Source organism: Terrapene carolina, unplaced genomic scaffold (assembly GCF_002925995.2).
Source record: "Terrapene carolina triunguis isolate 2854851 unplaced genomic scaffold, T_m_triunguis-2.0 Scaffold21, whole genome shotgun sequence".
In the NCBI taxonomy this organism is placed as follows: domain Eukaryota; kingdom Metazoa; phylum Chordata; order Testudines; family Emydidae; genus Terrapene; species Terrapene triunguis.
The window spans coordinates 35,061,407-35,085,571 of record NW_020664372.1 but is presented as its reverse complement, the minus strand read 5'-3'; the positions used below and the strand labels follow the sequence as shown (position 1 = coordinate 35,085,571).

At 44.6% G+C, this 24,165-nt stretch overlaps 1 protein-coding gene across 1 annotated transcript in view; it reads left to right on the top strand.

The window, feature by feature from the left end:
* Window positions 1-24,165, top strand: part of GAS6 (growth arrest specific 6) — a 72,927-nt gene that overhangs the window by 21,208 nt on the left and 27,554 nt on the right. The window contains exons 5-10 of the mRNA XM_026647649.2: window positions 9,488-9,610; window positions 12,891-13,013; window positions 17,817-17,942; window positions 19,092-19,213; window positions 21,030-21,148; window positions 21,568-21,757. Coding sequence (XP_026503434.1) covers window positions 9,488-9,610; window positions 12,891-13,013; window positions 17,817-17,942; window positions 19,092-19,213; window positions 21,030-21,148; window positions 21,568-21,757 — 803 coding nt within the window. The remainder of the gene's footprint in view (window positions 1-9,487; window positions 9,611-12,890; window positions 13,014-17,816; window positions 17,943-19,091; window positions 19,214-21,029; window positions 21,149-21,567; window positions 21,758-24,165) is intronic.

Here is a 24,165-nt window from a genome sequence, read left to right as displayed (position 1 = left end):
TTACTGAGGCCTAAGATAAGTTCTTATCTTCTCTATAGCTTGGTCCTGACTAGAAATTCTTGATGTTACTTTAATTGCAGAGCTGCTTGGGTGACTGTAGTCTTATCACTTTTTGATAGAAATGGACAGAATTATTGGGGGAGGGAGGAATGTAAATACTATAAATGTAGGGAATTTAGCCCTTTGGGGCTATTTTAAGAGTTCCTTTCTCCTTCTCCTCCTTCACCCCCCCCCCCCAACCAACACACCATACACAGCTACAGAAACCACCACCAGTTACTTGTTCCCTTTGTCCTTTAGAAATGATTGAGTCTTTATAATAAGCAGGATCACAATTGACAGGTATTTTTTTGAGTGTGTCTGAACTGTACCTTACCATCCTTTAATCCAGTTACCATTACTAGGCACTATTAAGTATTCAACAGGAAAGGCGGGGGGGGGGGGGGAATTTTCATGCCATCCATTGCATTAATTCAAAAATAAATACAAAACTATTGCTACAGGGAAACTGGATAATTTGCTGCAGCAAAAATGGCTAAACTTATTTTTTGAGTCTCTGTAAAGTTTAAAAACACTGTAGATATACATGATTTAAGAAGGGTGCTAAGATGATAGGCACACATCCTTCATGGACAGTGGAAACTTAGGGCTTGTCTACATGCGGAAGCTCTTGTAGAATAATCTAGACAGAATTCAAAGTGCAGTAGCTATTCCGCACGAAGGGCAAGTCTACGCTACAAAATTAAGTTGACCTAAATTACGTTGATGTACAACTGCTGCAGTAATTAAATCACTTTTGCACATCCACACTACGCTACTTGTGTCGGCAGTGTGCGTCCTCACTAGCAGCGCTTCCATTGATGCAGAGAGCAGTGCATCATGAGTAGCTATCCCACTGTGCAACTCGCCTCCATCTAGCGCAGGGTATTTTGGGAAGGGTTTGCAATGCCTCATGAGGGAAACGAGTTGCGCGGGGGTGACTGGGGACATGGTTTCAACGTTCCAGGATGCAGTTTTCTCCATCCCAAATTTTATCTGCATCCCATAATGTTTCACGCCTCTCTTCAAAAGTCCCCCAAACCTGCTTGTCCACCATCTGTGTGAGAAGCATGGATCCTGCACAGCTCTGCACTATTGTGATGAGCGTTGCGAGCATGGCACGTCTGATCCTGCAGTATTTGCAGAGCCGCCAGAGTAGTCGTGGGGAACGTGACAATTCCTTGGAGGCTAGATTGCTGTAGGACATAGAAACAATCCAAGGTTGTTGTTGGCATTCATGGAGCAGCTGTAGACGATGGAGCACAAGTTCTAAGCCCAAGAAACAATCACTGACGGGTAGGATCACATCATTATGCAGGTATGGGATGATGAACAGTGGCTGCAGAACTTTCAGATGCTCAAGGCCACATTCCTGGATGTGTGTGCGGAGCTCGCCCCAGCCCTCCAGTTCAGTGACACCAAAATGAGAGCTACACTGACAGTGGAGAAGCGAGTGATGATCGCTGTGTTGAAGCTTGCAATGCCAGATTGCTACTGGTCAGTCAGGAATCAATTTGGAGTTGGGAAATCCATTGTGACAGTTGCTGTGATGCAAATGTGCAGGGCCTCTAATCGCATCCTGCTACGAAGGACTGTGATTCTGGGCAATGTGCAGGACATAGTGGATGGTTTTGCAGCAATGGGGTTCCCGAACTCTGGTGGGGCGATAGATGGCACGCATATCCCTATTTTGGTTCCAGACTGCCTTGCCACATAGAAAAGTAACCATTTCTGCTGATGTACTATGGTATTGCAAGCGCTTGTGGATCACTGAGGACATTTTACCAACATCAGTGTGGGCTGGTCAGGGAAGGTGCATGACACGCATCTTTAAGAACACAGGCTTGTTCAGAAAGCTGCAAGCAGGGACTTTCTTTCCAGAACAGAGGATTACCATTGAGGATGTTGAAATGCCACTAGTGATTCTGGGAGACTCCGCTTACCCCTTATTCCCATGGCTCATGAAGCCGTACACCAGCCACTCTGACAGCACCAAGGAGCGCTTCAACTACAGGCTCAGCAGGTACAGAATGACAGTTGAATGTACCTTTGTCTATTTGAAAGGCTGTTGGCGCTGTCTACTCACACAATTAGACCTCAGTGAAAAAAATATCCCAATGGTTATAGTTGCCTGCTGTGTCCTTCATAATATCTGAAGCAAATGGAGAAAAATTTCTGCTGGGGTGGAGGGTGTAGGTAGAACAGCTGTCTGTGGATTTTGAGCAGCCAGATACCAGGGCTATAAAAAGAGCTCAACGGGGAGCTGTTCAGCTCAGATAGGCTTTGAATGACCATTTTAATAGTGAGCCACAGTAATTTGTGTTGCTTTAGTGTGCTGTGCCTGGCATTGGTTTTATGCACCTTAGTATGAATTTTGTAATGAGTGCTGTGTGTGTAAAAATATAGCATTGCAAATACAACTATTGCTATTATCTGTGAATGATTTCAGCCCCATCCAGTAAATGTTGTGAACTAATAAAGATGACTTAATTTCCATAAATAGACTTTTATTCCAAACCCAGACAAACAAACATATTTATAACTGAATGAAACTTTATAAATACAGGGAAAAGAACCTTTGAAGGGGAAAGAACACTCATTTCCATTTCACAAACACATATATCAGCCTTGTCTCTCACAGGTCAGTGTATGTGTGGCTGAGATTGCCTGTACTCCTCCCCGGGAGTGATAGGGGTAGTCCAGCGGCCTTGGATGCCATGTGGAATGTGGCGGGGCTGTGAAGGGAGGTCTTGGAATGCAGTTCTAAATGGGCTGCAGAAGGATGCGAGCACGGGTCTGTTCAACCTTGAAGGTCAGCAAGAGTCTCTAGCATTTCTGTCTGACACTTGAGAAGTGTTAGCATCTCCTTTTCCTGTGCCTTTCTCCTCTCTGCTTGATCCCCATCCATGCTGTCTGTGAGGGTGATTCTCCAAGCCCTGTGTTTGGTATCTGAAGCACCAGAGGCTTGCAGGATCTCTTGGAACATGTCATCCTGCCTCCTCTTCCTTCTCCTCCTCATCTGGCTGAGCTGCTCCACTGGTGTAGATGGAGAGACCCTCAAGGACACGTTTCCAGCTGCAAAGATGCACAGAGGTCCTATTGTGAGTGTATTCACAAGATAAATGGAAATTTGCTATACTGAACTCACTCCCCTTGCTGCACACAAGTTTAAAGCACTGCATTCACATTTTTTCCTTGGGATTCGTAGAGCATGGCGGCAGTCCCAGCTATGGTGAGTACGGCTCGGGGGGTGGGGTGCAGGCGAATTCGGACAAGAAGGGGGTGATGTAGTTCAAGGGCATGAGTATATGTGGATAGGGCAACTGAACTGAATACTGGCACTGTTTTCCACAGGCAGTGGTGATTTTAGCTGATATCTCACTCCTGAGGGTGTAACAGAGGCTGAAAGGGAACAGTTCATGCATAGATCCTGCTGCAGACTGGGTCCGTATGCTGCTAGCCTGTGTGCTGCATTGGTGCCTGCTGAAGTAATTGCTGAGTGCCATGGGAAAGTGTCCTACCACAGTGGAAGAACTAACTGAGCCCTCCCCAAAGAAACCTTTGGCAGAAGATTGCAGATGACCTCCAGGAAAGTTTCCTCAAGATCTCTATGGAGGATTCACAAAACATCCCAGTGCACATAAACTGTTCTGCAGGGTCCCCTCTGCCTAAGTGTACAGGGGAGTGAGAAGCAGATAGTAATTCTTCCTCTATTGGTAATTTCACTACCTCTTCTAGCATGATTATAAAAGAGTAAATGAACAGATGTGTCCCTGCAATATCAAAGCAAATTGCAAACTTACCAGAGGTTCCTTCCTCTGTATCAGCCTCACCCACACTGGACTGTAGGGACTGGCTTTACTGCTCTGGAGTCAAAAACAGGTCCTGGCTCACTGCCACTGGATCCCCTGGTTACCTGTCCCCCATACTTCTCCTCCTCCTCTTCCTCATCCAACAGCTCCTCCTCACTGTTCATTCTGGAGGCCTGTGACTCTGAATTGTCCAAAGTATCAACAGCAGCTCTTTGCAAAAGCGGCATGTCTGCAGCTCTGCACCAGAGCAACTGTTAGCCTCCCTTGCCTTCTGCTATGTCTGCCACAGTTCCTTGGCTTTCACAGGGTACTGCTGCAGGTCCCTCTTGTAGCCCTTCTCCTTCCTGTCCCGAGCGATCTGCTCGTAGGTATCAACGTTTCTATGGCTGGATTGGAGCTGTGCCTACACAGCCTCTTCTCCCCACAATCCCAGGAGATCCACCACCTCCCGTGTACTCCAGGCAGGAGCGTGTCTGCAGCGTGTAGCCAGCATGTTCAGCTGGGCAGTTGGTAGGTGAGGTCTCCACACCGAGCAAACAGGAAATGGAATTTCAAAAATTTGTGGGGATTTAGAGAGGAGGGGCATATATACCTATGTACCTTCCACCAAGCAGTGGAGTTCAAAATGGTGACCAGAGTAGTCATTGTGAGGCATTGTGGGACACCTCCTGGAGACCACTAAAGTCGACATAACTAACGCAGTATCTACTGAAACTGTATCAACCTAAGTATGTCGACCTAGGTACTACACCTCTCACTGAGGTGGAGTTACTAAATTGGCGTAGTGAACGAATTACATCGGCGGCAGCAACGTTTTAGTGTAGACACTTACAGAGTTAGGTTGACATAAGCTGCTGTACATAGACATAACTCTGTAGTGTGGACCAGGCCTAACTCTGCATGTGGATACTCTTATTCCCCTCCAAAAGTGCCTTGTGTGGTTTGCTTAATCCACTTCCAAAATGGACTAAGCTAGACCATACAAAAGCACTCTTAGCCCTGGTCTACACTACAAATTTATGTCAGTATAACTACGTCGCTCAGGTGTGTGGAAAATCCATACTCCTGAGTGACACAGTTATACCAACCTAACCTCTGGTGTAGACAGTGCTGTGATGACGGGAGGGCTTCTCCTGTCGACATAGCTGCTGCCTCTCGGGGAGGTGGAGGACCTGTGCTGATGGGAGAAGCTCTCCTGTCAATGTAGGTGACGCTTTCGCTAAGCGCTACAGCGGCAGATGCGGCACTGAAAGTGTAGACACTCCCTTAGTGTGGAGTAAGAGTACTCACCTGGGTGCTAGTGCAGAATAGCTATTCTGCAGTAGCTGTCCCATGCTGTTTTCCCCCTGTAGACAATCCCTGAGAATCTTTCTAAAATGTTTATTGAGCAGTAACCAAACACCACTGTGCTGTAAATGCTTCAAAAATATGTCAAAGGGATTTGCTTTGTCTGCATCATTAAAAGTGTTTTATTAAAGTTTTTCAAAGTAAACTGTTTCAAAGGCATGCCTTCAAGGTCAAAGAGAGTAAGATGAGAGAAATACAGTTCCTATTATTCTGACAAAGGAAAACATTCACTTATTAGTTGTGAAATACCTAACCCAAAGTCTTGCGTCCTCTGTAGCTGAGCAGTTTGACCAGACTTGTCATCAAAATAGGGAGATGAGGTAACACTATCCATCCCCCCTATAATACACATGTGCACGCGCACAGAGCACATTTCAGAAAATAATTGTCAAGGGATGGCCCAATTAGTCTCATCAGAACCAGTGGATGAAGAATCCTTCCTGTTTTCCCCTTAATTTATACACACACTTGCTGAGCATAGAACACATATTGTAACTGTACTAGAGGTGAGAGAGGAAAGTGAAGTCAGTGATATTTGACCTATACATGCTGCCTGAGAACATCCTGGCAGTGATCTTGATTTACAGTGGGTAAAAATAAGGTGTCTCTCCTGATAGTTTTCAGCAGTCTGGCTGTAATGGAAGATGTATTCAGCAATATTATCAACCTTTACTGGAGACAATATCAAACAGTGATTAGTGCAGAGAATAAAGTCAGGAGAGAATTTAATTTTTTTTTTTAATTCCTCCACTGTGCTACTAATTTGCTATATTATTATGGCTGAGTAACTAAGGCCAGGTTGTTCAAAAATGGCCACTAATTTAGTGTGTCCAACTTGAGACATCTAGGGTCTGATGTTAAGATGTGCTTACCTTCAGCTAGAGGTCAGCAACTCTGAAAATAAAGCCATATATCTTTCAATCTGAGCACCCAAAATTAATGGCCTTTTTGAAAATGTTGGCCTTAACCTCGGTGCCTCACTTTTCTGATATGTAAAATAGTCATAATGATACTCAGCTTTGTAAAAGGACTTTGGGATCCTCTGACAAAAAGCACATTAAGTGCAACATATTGTTTTATTTATTGTTATTGCATTAGTGCATCAGTCCAATTGCCTCCTACTCCAAAAATAATAATATGTTTACATAGGTTTTTGGCTCCCAGTAACGATAACTGTTCTTGTTCTAAGCTGACTTATCTGCAATTCATGGCACAGGCCAGTTTCTACTTGGGGGATGAGGGAAGGAAGGGATGAGAGAACAATTATAAAGCATTTTACAAGGCAACATTGCCAGTGGCGCATGCAGTAATACTAAAAAAGCAAGCAAGCAAACAACAACAAAAACCATCCCCTAACGCTTTGCTCTTACTTTTAAAGTGCCTTTCATCAAAGGTTCTCAAATTACTTTACAAAGAAGGGGGTAAGTATTAGCACTATGAGTATTTTTGTCATTTAAACCAGTAGATTTTTGGCTGAGCAAGGTTTTGGCCCTATGTGGAGGGCATTTATTGTCACAGCATAGGCTCTGATCCTAGTGGGCCTTTGGTCTGTTTGGAGCACTGTTTGCTTCACTGGGGTTCTGCTCAGTCATAGGAGTCCATCTGCCCTGATTGCAGGATGGGGCCAGAGTGGGCATTGTGAAACTACTTAAATTGTTTTCTCTAAGCACTGTTGGCTGCAGTCTGTCGAGGCCTCGAACAGATATGGAGTGTGGGATGTTCTCTAGTCTCCTGGGGGCATAAGGCACCCCAAAAGGAAAGCAGGGAATCCTAGCTCTGCATCCCCACTATCGCCAAGCACTAGCTACCTGGCCAGGCATGGGACCACTCAAGAATTGTAAATTGCAGGATTGGGACCATGAATTGTAAGTTCTCTGGTGCAGGGACTCTCTCTTCTTGTGTGTTTGTGAAGTGTCCTGCAGTGAGGGCACCCAATCCTGATTGGAGCCTTCACAATAGTGCTAATGCTTGTAACGGGCACCATAAAGTTTCCAACATTTTTGCTCACATTAATAATGACCTTTTATCCCATCATTTGTGGTATTGTTTCCACTTAGAATGGGGAATGTCTCAAACCCATCATTTATATACTGCAGGTGGTTAATGTCCAGTTTTTAATGGCACCCATTTTACAAACATTTGTTATGCATAGCTGAACCTAGCATTGCTTGTCCTGATTTTATTTGAACTTTTTTATAGACTCCTCCTTGTTGCATTAAACTGAAGTGAACCAACGGTATTAGAAATTCCAGCACTTTGGGACTGCAAATCCAAGCTGAGATGTGAAACTACTTTTAAAAAAAAAAAATCCAGCTCAAAGTGAAGAGGGAGTCCATGAAGAATCATAATATGCAACAGTATTTTAATAGTTTTTGCCAAGTCCGATGGTCCTGCAGATTGTACTGTGGCTAAAATTCATGTAGAAACCCCTCTCTATGTGTGTGGGCCTTTCTGCTATCTGGATGGGACAGAATGGTCTCTAGACCTGTTCCAAATATGCTGATGTGAAGGGGCAGGTTTCGAAAAGGCCCCATGGGATGTGTGTTTATGAAGATCCAGTAGCCCAAAGCACCTGCATAAGGGGCACAAAGGGTCAGCAGCCCTTATTCTTAGGGCCCTGCCAAATTCATGGTCCATTTTGGTCAATTTCATAGCCAGGAGGGTTTAAAATTAGTCAGTTTCACATTTTCAGATGTTCACATCATAAATTTCATGGTGGTGTAACCCTGCGGGTCCCAATCCAAAAGGCGGTCAGGGTGGGAGGGTCGCAAGGCTATTGTAGGGGGGTTCTGGGATTGCCACCCTTACTTCTGCCCTGCTGCTGGCCGGGGTGCTGCCTTGGGAGCTGGGCAGCCGGAGAGGAAGGCTGCTGGCCCGGTGCCCAGTACCACCTCCAGCAGCAGCGCAGAAGTGAGGGTCGCAGGGTATGAGGGGCGGGTTACCATACGTCTGGTTCTCCCGGCAGTCTCTTGCATGAGTTGGGGGCTGACAGCTGGTGCCACTGTGTGTGTGTGTGTGTGTGTGTGTGTGTGTGTGTGCTAGCTAGAGTTACAGCCTCTCCGTGTGGCGGGTGGGTGACAGCTGGAGCCACCTGAGCTTTCTGCAGCAAGGGGAGATTTTGGAGGTGGGTCTGACCCGCTCTGGGAGCAGCCCCTGTAGGGGAAGAGGAAGTCTCTTCCCTCCCCATCCCCAGCCAGGACTAGCAGCTGGAGCCCTGCACAGGCTAGGAGCCACCCGCTGTGTGCCAGATTTCATGGGGGAGATCAGATTTCATGGTCCGTGATGCATTTTTCATGGCCATGAATTTGGTAGGGTTCTACTTATTGTGTATTACCACAGTTGCAGAGGGGCTGCCAATGGATGTTATAGGGGCATATTCCACCTCCACTTAATTCCTGGTATGCAGCCTTGTAACTTTGGTTTTGTGCCTGGATGGGTGAATTTCACTCTGTGAGAACAGTCAAGCTAACAGTTTGGTATTTGATTTAAAAATCCATCCTGAACTGGGTGACTGCTGTCTTGCACTGAAATATTGCTGCCTGGTACAATAGTATCAGATGTAACGGCTATACTTGATGTCATTTCACATGCAGAGCTCCCACTGACATCAGTTGGAGTTCTGTCTGTCATCAGACTTTATTCAGCCTTGTCTGGTTAGGAACATTTTACTGTCTATAGACTAGTGGTTTGAAGTTATTTTATTAGTAGTACATCAGTCTTTTTTTCTTTTCCTTTTTTTCCTTACGATTTCTACAAAAGGGTGTACCCAGGACAGTTTTGATAGCTATGTAAAATACAGTCTTTACTAACAACAAACCTATCAGTCTACTGTTAGCCTCACCCCAACAGCCAAAAATAAACCACCAATCCCCTTCCTGCAACATTGACCCTCTTCCTGCCCGCCCCCCTTCCCTCAAAAGCCTGGGAAAGTAGATGGGCTTTTCTGTGTTCCCTAAAAGTCAGCAAATTTGGGCTATTTTCGCCAACCTGGGGGTCATCAGTTCCAAAATATAGGGACCCTTGCCCATAATGGAAGAAACTTCCTCCCATTTTTAATAAGGTGCGCTTCAACTTCAGTGCTTTTGCTGATCGCTACTGAGGTGGCATTGCATAAATCCTGACACAGAAGGATAATTCAGTACCCTAGCACTATGAAGCCTCTATCTGTTGCACCAATCACCTGTATTTCTGATAGTAATTCCAGTATTCCTAAAATGTCTTGATTCTGACAGAGGCAGGAAAACAAACTGAGAGTTCAATGTGGTGTTTTATTCTTTTTTTTTAACCAGATTTACCAAATCAGTGTTCTCCTTACCCTTGCCAGAAAGAGGGGACTGAAATATGTGAAGATCTAAAGGGTGACTTCTTTTGTCATTGCAGACGTGGCTGGCGTGGGCGAAAATGTGAACAAGGTAGTTATATTTGGTTTATTTCTTAATGATTTCTGATGACCAGGTTATACGGGATTGTCTGTCAAGTACAGTGTTTCTTATACCTCATACATTTACTTGAACTCTTGTTGAGTACACTTGTAAATAGTCACTGATGCCAAATTCCAGTATTTACCCCTTCCCCATTGTCACATAATTCACAATAGCCATGGCATTGAACTTTGGTTTACGCATCGTTCAGGGTTCTCACCACCCCCTAAAAGTCCCGTGTGAAGCACATAACTGTATAAAATGACATTTAAAAAAAATAAAAAACTAATTGTATATAGGCTTGATCCTCAATACCCTTATTTATAGAAGACCTATTCCCAAGACTGTTGAAATCCCAGTGAGGATTCACGTTGACTTTATTGGGGCTACTCACATAAGAACTACTTGCTTGAATAAGGGTTTGCTGGTCCTATAAATGGGAGGTTTTCCTGAGAGGGTTTGCCATGTCCTTTATGGCATACAGAGGTTTCCCCTGCTCTCTCTGATTACTGCTTTCTGCTCCTTTCAGGCCTTTCATCAGAGCCATCACTTTTCTGGCTGCAAGGATTAATTAAGATTCATTTGAGATCATATTCTGCTAGCTCACAATCATGCTGGCCCAGGCAGCAGGAGATCTCGCAGGGGAACTGAACCTGAGCTTCCTGTAGAGTTGTGGGAATATTGTGCAGAGTGGTGGAATTATTCACAAATATTTTATTTTTAAAAGTGTGAAATTTGTTCGTGAATTGATTTGAGCATCTCTAGAGCTCAGCAACTGCAATAATGTTTTGTTTTTTACTCAATGTCTCTTCCATTGTCTTGCTCATCTAGAGAGACAAGGTGGTTGAGGTAATATCTTTGATTGGACCGACTTCTGTTGGTGAGAGAGACAAGCTTTCGAGCTTACACAGAGCTCTTCCTCGGGTCTGGGTAACGTACTCAGTGTCACAGCTCAGGGGACTGCCTACAACCTCATCCCACATGGACCCACCCCAGCAACCTTCTACATGCTTCTCAAGGTACACAAACAAGGGACCCTGGGCAGACCCATCATGTCTGGCCACAGCACTCTTACTGATGGAATATCTGGATTCATAAAAACAATCCTCAAACCACTCCAAAGGGCCAGCTCCCTCCAGGACACAACCAATTTCCTCCAGAAACTCTGCAACATTAGCAATCTCCCTCAGAACATCATCCTTGCCACCATGGATGTCACCTCCCTGTACCCCAATAAGCCTCTCAATGACAGCATTGCTGCTTGTCTCAGATATCTACAAGACAATGGAGAACATTCAGATATTCAGCCCAAACACATCACCAAACTCATCCATTTCATCCTCACCCATAACAACTTTACATTCAACAGCAAACACTGTTCCCAAACCATGGGAACAGCCGTGGGTACGAGGATGGTTCCCCAATATGCCAACCTCTTCATGGATCACCTTGAAAAAGAATTTCTGAACAAATGTACCACAAAACCAATGATATTCCTGAGATGCATCGATGATATTTTCATTCCCCTGGACAGACAACCTAAACTCACTTATAGATTTCCACCACAACTTCAACAATCATCACCCATCCGTTAAACTCTCTTTAGAACACTCACACTGACTAGCATCAACTTTTTGGACACCACAATTAGCTTCAACAATGGAACCCTGCAGAAACTATATACAAGAAACCCACATACCCTTACAGATCCAGTAACCATCCCAAACACACCAAGAAATTTGCTTTCTGCAGCGAGGTATTCAGATACCACAGAATATGCTCTGAGGAGAAAGTGCGGGATGTACACCTTAACACACTCAAAACTGTCTTCACCAAACAAGCACACTCCACCAGATAAATAGATTGCATCATGGAATGGTCCACCTAAATACCTTGAGAGAACTGGCTTCAATACAGAGATAAAACTCCCTCTGACTGCACACCTGTAGTTGTCGCCTAGTACTCCACATTGGAACTCATACAGGGTATCGTTAAAGAGTTACAACCCATATTTGATGGGATTACACCCTGAAAGAAATTTTTCTGGAACCCCCTCTTCTGGTCTTCAAACAACCCGCCCAGCCTCTCGAAGCTCCCCACAGGCCAGTACACACCAACTCAAAGTGGCACCAGACCCTGTCAGAATATATGCAAAATCTGTAGACATTTCTCCTCTGCTACGATGATCAGCACTCCCTGTAACACACCTTTCAAAGTCCATAGTTCCTACACATGCCTATCACAACGTGTGGTGTACCTCATCCAGTGTACTAAATGTGCCCATAAATATGTGGGTGAAACAAGACAGTCACTGCACTCTCAAATGAACTCACACAGAACAATGACAAAAGACAAAAACACCATATCACTGGTGAACGAACACTTTACAGAGTGATCGCTCCATATCTGACCTATCAGTCCTCATTCTCAAAGGAATCTGCACACCTGCCAAAGACAATTCTGGGAGCTTAACTTCAGAACTTTGCTAGAGAGTAAAAATCATGGACTGAATAGTGACACTGGATTTATGGCTTAGTACTACAATCTGTAACCCACTATCCATCCCTCCCCCTCCTTGGCTTTTTTCCCCCTCCCTTCCTTTCCCCCCTATGGCTGGAGGGGAGTTAACAGGCCACTTCACCTTTAATGAATCCTTGGAATATGTGTTAACTATTTATGCTGCATAGTCCGTTCCACCTCGTATTTAGCTGTGACACTCTGAGTACATTTCCCAGACCCCAAGAAGAGCTCTGTGTAACTCGAAAGCTTGTCTCTCTCGCCAACAGAAATTAGTCCAGTAAAAGATATTATCTCACCCACCTTGTCTCTAATATCCTGGGACTGGCATGGCTACAACAACACTGCATTGATCATACTGTTATTTAAATTTTGAGTATAAAGATCCCTTCCCAGATGTAGCCCAGGATGCTATATGAACATCAGGTCTGCTCCTGCAAACACATATGTGAGTTACTTTACTCATGGCTATAGTGCCATCAACTTAATTGGGACTATTCCCAGGAGTAAAAACACTCATACCTGTTTGCAGGGTTGGGCCCACAATTCAGTAGTGGTTGTGGAAGATCCTACGTGCAATAAACAAATGTGCGTGTATATTTGAGTTGGTATGAATGTTTTGAAGCTGTTTCTAAATAACAATTATTCTTCCGTCTCTTGCCTTTCTTCCCTTCTTCCTACTTCCAATCCCTTCCCTCACTTACACAATGTTGAATAGCTGAAAAGTCTAACATAACTTTTTATTGATATCTAGATATTAATGAATGCAGTGTGCAGAATGGTGGCTGTAACCAAGTCTGTCTCAACAACCCAGGCAGTTACCGCTGTTCATGCTATAGTGGTTATGCTCTTCTTAAAAACAATAAAATATGTGAAGGTAAGATCAATGTATACCTTTAATTTCAGGTTAGCTGATACATTAAAGTCAATGAGTAGCAGTTCTCAATCACTGTGGAGAACATTAGGGTATGTGTTATGTTTCTATTATTTTGGATATAAGGTAGGTAGGAGGTAAACTGTGTGGGTGGAAATGAGATAGTGGTTTGAAACCTAAGGACTCTGAACGTCCCCTGGGTTGCTAGGAGCCAGCCTAGAATATTTGTTTGACCATAGGTGCCGACTTCCCCTCTGCCCAGTGGGTGCTCGACACCCGCCCCCCGGCCCCTCCCTTCCTGTCCCTGCCCTCGCCCCACCCCCATTCCACTCCTTCCCCAAAGTCCCCAACCCACCTTTTCCCACACCCTTCCCGCCCCCATTCCATCCCCTTTCCCCAAGTCCCTGCCCTGCCTCTTCTCCACCTCCTCCCCTGAGTGGGCCATGTCCCCGCTCCTCCCCTTCCCTCCCAGAAAGTCCTAAGCCGCCAAACAGCTGTTAGGTGGCGGGGGGGTCAGGAAGCCCTGGGAGGGAAGGGGAGGAGTGGGGACATGGCGGGCTTGGCGGGGTGGGGGGGGAGGGGAAGACCTTGGCTGCTGGTGGATGCAGAGCACCCTGCTAATTTTTCCCTGTGGGTGCTCCAGTCCCAGAGCACCAACGGAGTCGGTGCCTATGTGTTTGACAGTCAGCAGTGGGAGGGGGATCATTGGAGGAATGAGTGGAGATTTGCTGGCTGTAGGCAGTTTGGTCCAAGCTGGCTGAGGATGTCAAGAACGGTTTCTTCAGAGACTGGTCCATCAGGTATGATAGAGGCCTGGGCTGCTGAAAGGGTGGTGGTAAGACCAGACTGGGAGAACATCAGACTTTGTGGCTTATGAAGAGGAAGGCTGAACTGGGGGGAGGGAGGGCATCAAATTGTCCTTTCCAGGGCTGTAAAAGGACAGTGATCCAGCTGATCAGTACCGGAATTCATTCACAGATTTGAATTGTAAACAATAAATTACAGGTCTCTTAATTCAGTCCAGAGTGGAGCTGTGGTGATTGGGGATTTATGCAGTGGCCTTCAGAGAACACCTACCATAGCTATCGGGACCACTCCTGCTCCTGGAGACAGGGCCCTTGTAAGAAGGGAGCAGAGGGAGGGGTGTCTCAAGGTAAAATTGCCAAGTGAGAAGCTTGGTGGTAGCAGCAGTATATGAGACCAAGTTCTAGGAAACCTGGAGTTGTGACAATTACGTTTTATACTGTAGGTTTACATCAAATGTTGTGTTTTAATTGTTAGGCCAAAAGAAACTCTTAATAGTTGGGTTTTTGTTTTGTTTTTCCCCCCAAGTAACTGCAGCCTATTAGGATTTTATTCAGTAGTGCAAGTTTGGAATACATGTCTAGGCATGCCAGTAGTCACACCATACTTTTCTGCAACATCATAACATAGCAGTGATTCACGGAGGATTTGTGGGTTGGGTTGTACTAAATTGGTCCAGCTGATCAGCCCTCACATCCTGACAACACAGAGGAAGAAGGGTTGGCAAGAAGAGTTGTTATGATTATTTCTAGTCTCATTGCATTGCAATATACGAGTCTGTTGTTTTTCTTTTCTTTTTTTGTGTTGTTTGTTAAATTTAATATTATTTTTTCTTAATCTGGGTATGTACAGCAGCTAATAAATTCAGAAGGTGAAAGTGCAAAGAATGGATCTTAAGCCTTTCTTGCATAATCTCATTTAAGATTAACTGTTGTTGAAATGCCCTGGTGAGGGCAGACAGCAATGTTACAAAGCAGTTTAGGACAGAAAGTGAAGCAGAATGTCATGTCCAGTTGAAGCTGCAGGCAGAGGTGAAAGTAAGCCAGTGCGCCCCGGTACGGCGTACCGGTGAGAGCCGGTTTGCCGTACCAGGGCGGCCCAGCTTCCCCAGGGGGCAATTTAAAGGGCCTGGGGCTCCCAGCAGGGGCTAGAGCCCCAGGCCCTTTAAATTGCCACCAGAGCCCCACTGCTGGAGCCCTGGAGTAGGGCTGCGGGGCTCTGGGGTCTATTTAAAAAGTCCGGGGCTCCCCTGCTTCTACCGCCCCAGCCCTGTAAATAGCCACGGGAGCCCTGGGGAAGCAGCGGGGCTCCCGCGGCTATTTAAAGGACAGGGCAGCAGAGACAGCTGGAGCCCTGGGCCGCTGCTGCTGCTACCCCGGGGGGGGAAGGGGGCACTTACCTTACAGGGTGGGCTGGGGCTGGCTCTGACTCCCTCAGCCACGCCCCTTCCACCCTAGGCCCCTCCCCTTCCGGGGGCCAGAGCTGGCCCCAGTGTACTGGTAAGTCACTGAACATACTTTCATCCGTGGCTACAGGGTGAATGTTATGTCTGCAGAATTTAACTAATCCAGATTTCAAATGTCTGTCTTTTGCATGGTGTGCCATGGGATCAAAGTGACCACAAGTGGCCAAGCCCTCAGCTCTATTTATCAACTTTTTAATGTGCTGCCACATAATTTATTTCACAACGTTTCAGTTATCCCTGCTTATAAGAACCTTGGTTGACACACAAAGTACAGAAAATAGAGCCAGGCATATGCAGAAGCTCCAGCACAATAACTTTATCAACCAAACATAAATACAAGATACGGAAATTTCCTGCAATATTTTTGGGAGCTCTCACTGTAGTAAGTTTATGTATGTAATTCCATCAGGGAGGGTGACTACAGAAACTAAGAACAGTGGGGAGGTGATTAGTCAAATTGACTAAGGTTGTAACACCTCTAGAGAAGTACCACCACCTGGAGATGCTCATATACTAGTTCAGATTGGTTTCTCCAGAGAGAGACAAAGAAGGACTTTCGATAAATAGCATGAGTTTAAACACATTCATGGGTACACACCTGTGGGGATTACCCCACTGGGACATGAATGTTTGCTGTTTTCTGATCCAGCAAACACAGGAGTTTCTGTCAAAGGGGGGCCCCAATCCTTGGGAAGGTTTTTGGAAGGACTTTAGGCTACTGAGGCCCCATAAGACTGACGGATGACTTTTGGTTAGCTTCTAAAGAGCTATGTGGTACCTTGTGACTGCAGGCAATTTCAGCTGTTCATAGCCTTTGAAGAGGAAGCAAAGCACAAACACTGGCCTGTTTATGCAGTCTGGCTTGCTGGGGATATCGCACTGTAGGCAGGGAACTGCAGTCTGGAAAAACCCTGGTCAGGAGGGAGAGACGTGGGTATCTACCAAGTAGAAATGACTGCTGAGGAGCCCTAGAGTGGGTGACCTCGAGGCACCACAGGGGGGAATACAAGTGCAGTTGTCCTGAACCATTTCCAATGCACAAAGTAATTACACTGTGCCCCTTTCCTGACAGGAAGAGAAACTGATCATAAAAGCAAAAATAAGTGGTGGTTTTTCAAGACAAGATCCTCAGCTGGTGTAAATTGGCATAGAGCTATGCTGATGTACATCAGCTAAAGGTCTGTCCCAAAAAGTATAGTTATAAATGGAAAGACCCCCTTTTGAAAATTACATGTAAACACTCCTAGCCTGGAGATTTATCCCTGAAACAGCTGATGTTTTATATGTAGTGTCAATTGTATCTGAATGTATATTTTTATCTTTTCTTACTTTTTGCCACTCTTAGCTTTCCTTCTAAGCTTGTGCCTATAGTAATGATGTACCTGCACTAGGGGGAAAAGGTGATTTTTTTTTTTAATCACATTTTAGCTCAGCTTAGGTAAAATCCTAGTGTGTACAAGGCAGTTGTCGTTTTAACACATTAGCAGGTCGAGGTAGACAATAAGCTCTGCCCTAGTATTTACCATGACCTGCTAGCATATGTTAAAACTACAACTTTGTCCACATTAACCAGCACCTGCTGAAAAGTGGCTTATTTTTCCCCCCTCTAGACCTAAGGGGAGTATGCCTCCCTATAGCAGAACCCCCCAGTACTCTATCTGATGCCTAATTTGGTGATTAGATTATAGACATGCACTCCTTTGGGCCTAATTCACAATAGTGCAAAGGGACGCATTGACTTCGATGAGTTGTACCCATTATTCCAGCTGTGAAGTTCGCCTTTTGTCTACAAGAAAATGTTCTGTTTAATGTAGGCTTATTAATCCAAAATGCTGACAATAGAACAAAAAAACTTTCCATTAAAGACAGGTGTTTGTTTAATAATAATATATATATATATGCCACAGGTATCTTAAATTTAAAATGATAATATGCTTTAGGTGAAATTTGAGAGATGGTGTTTGAAAGAGATGTGGGGATTTTATAAGGTAATTGAAATTGAATTACAAATGGTTAGAGGCTGAGAATTTTTAAAAAATTACATGCAATTTATGAAACTGTATGTTAAAGAGAGAGCAGGGGGGAGGAGAAACCTGTGTTTGTTAAAATATTGTTTCTTTGATTTTGGGTTTCAAATCTGTATTTGTTTCACCAAAAATAAAACTGGTCTTCCACTTCCTGACTGTGTGCTCCTTATTGTTCCACAGTTCGTAACCCTGTAAATCTTGGCAAGTGGGTCTATTTTCTCAGTGTTTTCCCTCTGGCTCACTTTGCATTCCTCTTCCAAAGATAGCCAATGGCTTGAAGAGAAACCAACAGCTGTTCTTGGGAAGCCTGTAATCCCTTCCTAACTGGCACTGAACAGCTTTACTATTTATCAGAGCAACACTGTAGACAAATTCTCAAGGATATTCGTAAACTTCTCAATTACCTAAATAACTGAGAAGACAATTGACCACTGCCCTACTCAAAACTTGCAAACACTGAAATGATACTGATGTGAAATAGCCCTGTGTGTTTGACTGTTTGTTTTGCAGACATAGATGAATGCACAGTATCAACAGGCATCTGTGGAGAAGCTCGTTGTAAAAATTTAATAAGCTCGTATGCATGTCTGTGTGATACAGGCTACAAATATGATAACTTAAGCAAGTCTTGTCAAGGTAAGTGCATGGAAATAATGGGATTAATTCCATGGTAACATTTATGAAGTTCTGTGACGATGTAAAGCACTATGGGATTGTACAGTACATTTTATTAATCTTCCTTTGTTTTTAGTTCATCATTTAACCACTGTAGGTCAGTGGCCTTTCAGTGCCTGTGAGCAACTATGTCAGGTTTTCAGTCATCCTTGATGGCTTGAATAAGACTGTACAAAACAGAATAACAGAGACTTCTTGTATTGACAGGCAGTGATCTGTTTGGGATCCAGACAAATCTGTTCATAGTGTTGTCTCCATATGTGGTGGCAGAATACTACAGAGCAGTGGTTGTTGTTTAAAAATCTCTCTCAGGATTCCTAGCGCAGCTAAATACTATGTAAATAGGGTCGTGTACAGCTCAGTAAGTGTTCCAGGACCAGTGTTGCCTCCAGCCTTAGGCCTGAGTAGCTTAAGGATATGAATTTCACACGAGCCTTTACAGAGTGTGAGGGATTCTTTTTCTTTTTCTTTTTTTTTCTTTTCTTTTTTTTTTAAATAGCTACATATATCCTTGGGCCACAAACTTAACCCCCCTCCCCCCCGCGCCCCCCCCCCCCCCAGATCTCTGACGTGAATGAGAAAACACAAAAGGAGGAAAGAAAATAATGGAGACATCTCATTAGTATTGTCAGCTCCTTGCTGTTTATTAAGGACCCAATTCTGCTGTCACTACGCTGAGTAGCAATTATGCAAGTAGTCACGCTGACCACAGCTGGGCTACCAAAACAAGTAAGATCTACTCAGCGCAAGAGTACCAGAATGGGACTTATGAGGAAGCATTGTCTAGCAGAGCACAGGGCTATGAATCAGGAGACCAAGTCAGACCAGGAGTCAGGGTTCTGTTCTCAGCCTTCCCGTGACTCACTATGTAACTTAGGGCAGCCAAAACTTATTTGTAAATCAGATTCCTTACCTGTAAAATGGGGATGATAATAGTTCTTTACCTTGGAAGGGTGTTGAGGGATAATTACTGAGTGTTAAGCACTTTGAGATCATCAAATTAAGAGCACTATAGAAGGGCAAAAATATTATCGGTTTGTAGACCATTTGCTTAAAAAATTAATCAGTATTTTTCATTGTTCCCCCTTTCCCTTCGCTGGTGGTGTATAGATGTGAATGAATGTGAAGAGAAACTCTGTGAGCAAACCTGTGTCAATTCACCAGGGAGTTACACCTGTCACTGTGATGGCAAAGGGAGAGTTAAGCTTTCCCAGGACATGAACACTTGTGAGGTATGTTATCTTTCATTTCAGTAACTGAAAAACAAAAAGCTTTGAAATAATTATGCTTGGATTAAATAACTCAGAGGGGTGAGTCCAGCTGTCCAAGTTTACTTGAGTTGGGTAGTAGATACCATAAGACGGGGTGGGCAAACTTTTTGGCCCGAGGGCCACATTGGGGTTGCGAAACTGTATGGAGGGCCGGGTAGGGAAGGTTGTGCCTCCCCAAACAGCCTGGCCCCCGCCCCCTATCTGCCCCCTCCCACTTCCTGCCCCCGACTGCCCCCCTCAGAACCTCCGACCCATCCAACCCTCCTCCCCCACTCCTTGTCCCCAGACCGCACCCTCCTGGGACCCCTGTCCCTAACCGCCCCCCCGGGACCCCACCCTCTATCCAACCCCCCCTTCTCCCTGTCCCCTGACTGCCCCGACCCCTATCCACACCCCTGCCCCCTGATTGTCCCTCCGGGACTCCCACGCCTATCCAACTGCTCCCTGTCCCCTGACTGCCCCCCTCAGAACCTCTGACCCATCTAACCCCCCCCGCTCCTTGTCCCCTGACCGCCCCCTCCCGGGACCCCTCGCCCCTGACCATCCCCCCAGGACCCCACCCCCATCCAACCCCCCCTGCGCCCTGTCCCCTGATTGCCCCATCCAACCGCCCCCACTCCCTGTCCCCTGACCACCTCCCAGGGATCCACTGCCCCTTATCTAACCCCCTGCTTCCCGCCCCCTTACCATGCCGCTCGGAGCGGCAGGATGGGGAGCTGTGCCGCCCAGCTGGAGCCAGCCGCGTGGCGGAGTGGCTGCGGGGGAGGCGGGGACAGCAGGGGAGGGGCAGGGGGCTTAAAGGCCGGGCAGGACGGTCCCGCAGGCTGTAGTTTGCCCACCTCTGCCATAAGAGGCCAGTGTCCTGTCTCCTCCACCCACCTAGGAAAGGGGTCTTGTTAGGGTGATGAGGGAATAGCTTATTCAAGACTTATCTTCCTAGGATCCCACTGACTAAGCATCTGTTGCCCCATTCCACAAAGAGGATGGCAGTGGAAGCATTGTGCGTCCTCTACTTAGCTGTAATTTACATCTGTTAGCATATGCTTTTCTGAATTAGACCCACTGAGGACGGTGTAGAAATCTAATGGCATGGCCTAAGTTACAGGGTAGTGCTTTCACTTTTTGTTGCGTGCCACGATCCCTTTATGATTTTTCCTTTTGGCTGAGGCAGGCAGGAGTCTCTGATACTTTGTGTGAATGCAAAAGGCATCCATTAGTAAGTTTTTTTTATAGTGGACTTTTTTCTGAGGATGTGGGATTACAATGGAAATTGTTCTTTAATGTGTAAATATATATATATATATTTTTTTGCTATAGAAAAATATGCTCTCAGGGGAAGCAGGGGGAAATGAACTTTGAGTGTCCTCATTACTAAAATTACAGTACTGTAGTCTTAGAGCTTGGGGGGGAGGGATAGCTCAGTGGTTTGAGCATTGGCCTGCTAAACCCAGGGTTGTGAGTTCAATCCTTGAGGGGGCCACTTGGGGATCTGGGGCAAAATCAGTACTTGGTCCTGCTAGTGAAGGCAGGGGGCTGGACTCAATGACCTTTCAAGGTCCCTTCCAGTTCTAGGAGATGGGATATCTCCATTAATTATTATTATTATTATTATTATTATTATTATTATCAACAGTTGTTGTATAATAATTGATCAACAACTGTATCCATGTCATGAGTGTCTGAGATTTGAAAATAGCAAAGGAAATTCCATTTGATTGTCGTCTTCTTTCATTATGTATGAGCAAATAATTAGTCTACAAATATGTTTTGATTATAGGATATTATACCTTGTGTGTCTTTTGCTGTTGCGAAAAGTGTTAAATCTCTGTACCTGGGGAGAATGTTCAGTGGTACACCTATTATCAGACTACGCTTTAAAAGGAAACAGCCCACAAGGTGAGAGTGCTTTTAGAACTGCAGCTGAACGTTGTGTGTCACTTCAGTACATGTATTGAATTAAAAAGCCACTTGAAACTAAAATTATTATTTGTTTGTATGTATTATGGTACACCTGGGAACCCTGATCAAGGATCAGACCCCTGTTATGCAAAGCACTGTACAGACAAGTAACCAAGAAGGGAATCCTTGCTCCAGAGAATTTGATAATCTCTGAAATGTGACAGTGTGTTCTCTACTACTGTTTTCATAATAATATATCCTCCACCTAGTTTAGTCTTTTAGAAATGAATTAAAAGCTAATACTTTTTAATACTTGGTTCTTAACTGTCTGAACTGATGCTCTCTCTATGGAAAGCACACAGTGGTTTTTTTGAATTCTGCATAACTAATTTGTTTCTTGACACCCATGTGGTCAGACTTGTGGCTGAATTCGACTTTAGAACCTTTGATCCTGAAGGTATCCTTTTCTTTGCTGGAGGCCATCAAGACAGCACATGGATAGTCTTAGCTTTGCGCAACGGACGGTTAGAATTGCAGTTGAAGTACAATGGAATAGGCCGTGTGACCAGCAGTGGGCCAGTTATCAACCATGGCATGTGGCAAACAGTGAGTATAAGCTGCTTGTTTCATGAATGTTACTGTCACATTGTTTCATTCTTGGGCTGCACCTAAAATCTGTTCTCCAAATCCCATCTCAAATATCATGCCAAATGTTCTACCAAATATACAGACACCTGCCCACAGGTCTCCCCTCCATCTCTCCACATGGTGAATAGCAGCTGGGAGGAGCCTTCACAGCACTGCCTCTTGACTTTATCATTCACTCAGCTCTGAAACTTGTACTTTGGATATTTCCCCCCCTCATTTTCTCATTCCCCTTGGTTGCTGGCTTCCCTTGCATCCCATCCCTCTTACCACTGCAGCGCTTCAGCAGTCCATCTTCATGTTCCCTGCCCATCCTGCTTCTCACACCCTTCCCAAATCCTTTCCACTTTTTACTTTTCTTCCCCTTATTTCCCATCTTTGCCCCCGGGTCTCAACTCCAACAGTCCCTTTTCCCCCTACTGCTTAAAACCCTACGTGTCCTCTTTTCCCCCCAAAATCCTTATTTTACATTTATGAAACCTAAATAAAACATATATATGGGACCCTTCCACACAGGCCAGCTGCAGGCGTCTAATTGCAGAATAAATCCATACCCTAAGGCCCTTATCCAATATCATTAAAGTCAATGGGTGCTTTGCCATGGGCTTCAGTGGGTGCAAAATCAAGCCCTGAGTTTGTACAGTGCCTAGCCCAGTGGGGTCTCAATCCTGACTGGAGTTTTCAAGTGGTAGTGTAATACTGATAATAATAGTCTTTCTATTTCCCCTTCAGCAGACGAAGGGACAGAGAACAGTTTATAAACAAGCAATATCAGAGACAAGTGAATGTTTTACCTCTTGGAGGATAGTTTCCTCTTGTATAGATGTTAAGACATTGTCAAGTTTGTTAGGCTAAAATTTCTACAGTACCTGCCTTGGTAGATGCTCTTACTCTGGCAATGATCTGCTAAAAATATATGGAAGGATAGACCAATGTTAAAAACTGGTGTCTTAAACCAAAGAAGTTATTTACACATGATACAAAATAAAGTGGCATGTGAATTTGTGGTGGCAGAGAATACATGCGCCCCTCTGTTTTGCAGTTCAAAGAAAAATGGGCATTTTTGTGCTGTTTTTAATGGTTATTACAAGCATTGGGAAAAATCAGTTTTAAAAAAAATCACCAAAATGCACTGCTGATTGTTAGGGCTGAAGGTTAAACAGTTGTCAACGTAGCTTATTTTTTGGCTTTCTAACTAGAGCTGGATGAAGAGCTGATTTTTTTGGTTCATTGGCAGTTCTGAAAAATTGGGGGGGAAATTGGTTTGGTTTGAACTAGAACTATACATTCAAAAAAAATATGGCAAATCAAAGAAATTGACAAATATTTCAGTTCAGGTCAAACAGAATGTTTTGTTCTTCTGTAACCTTTGGGCACTCACCTGCGATGTGGAAGACTTAGGTTCACCTTTCCCCTTTGCCTAATGGGGAGAAGAGATTTAAACTTGGCTTTCCCACCTCTCCAGAAGAGTTCCTTAGCCGTTGGGCTGTGGAGTATTCTAGGGCAAGGCACTCTCAATCTCTGCTGTTGAACCTGTTCCACGATGTATAACTAAATAGTAATTGGAGCAGGGACTTGACTTTAGTGAGGTTTCTGAGTACTAGGTCTAAGCTTTTATGGTGTGGGGCTCTCTGTCTCTCCTTTTGAAGCTGTTCTACTTTTTGTTTAAAAGAATTGAATAGTGGTTGGGCCAGAAAGAGAGAGAGAGAGACTGCTGATTTATTATTATTATTATTTGGTTTGACTGAAGCAATAGGTTGAAAACAACACAAATTTGCAAATAGTTTTTATTGACTCAGAAACTGCATCTTTTGGTGAATAAAGTATTTGTCCAAAAAATTTGCCTAGCTCTATTTCTAACCCCCCTCAGTGCCTTTTAATCTGTTTGAGCCTGTCTGCTCACTTTCTAGTAAAGAACAGACTGGGTGGCTGTGTGTATGAATGGACCACCCAATTACAATACAAACCTCCTTTCCTTTGTGATGATATTTAATAGGAGCACTTCACAATTAGCATTTTCCATCTAAAGATCTCAACGCATGTTACAGCCATTAGCTAGTTAACCCTTACAGCACTCCCAGTAGGTAGGAGTGGCATTTCACCTTTGTGGTGGAATGCAGCCAGTATTTATTGAGTCCAGGCACATTTTAGGGCCAGATGCGAGGAATACCACATCCATTGAAACTGCAAGGTGGGGAGGGATGTTAGGTGGGCAGAATGTAATTGCCTAAATTGGAATCTGTGAAGGGCGCTGGGATTAGCAGGTCTTCTCTTTTGAAAGTTTCCACAGGCTTTTTAATGACTATGGGTGGCTGGGGAGGGTGTTTGTTTGTTTGTTTGTTTGTTTGTTTGTTTGTTTGTTTGTTTGT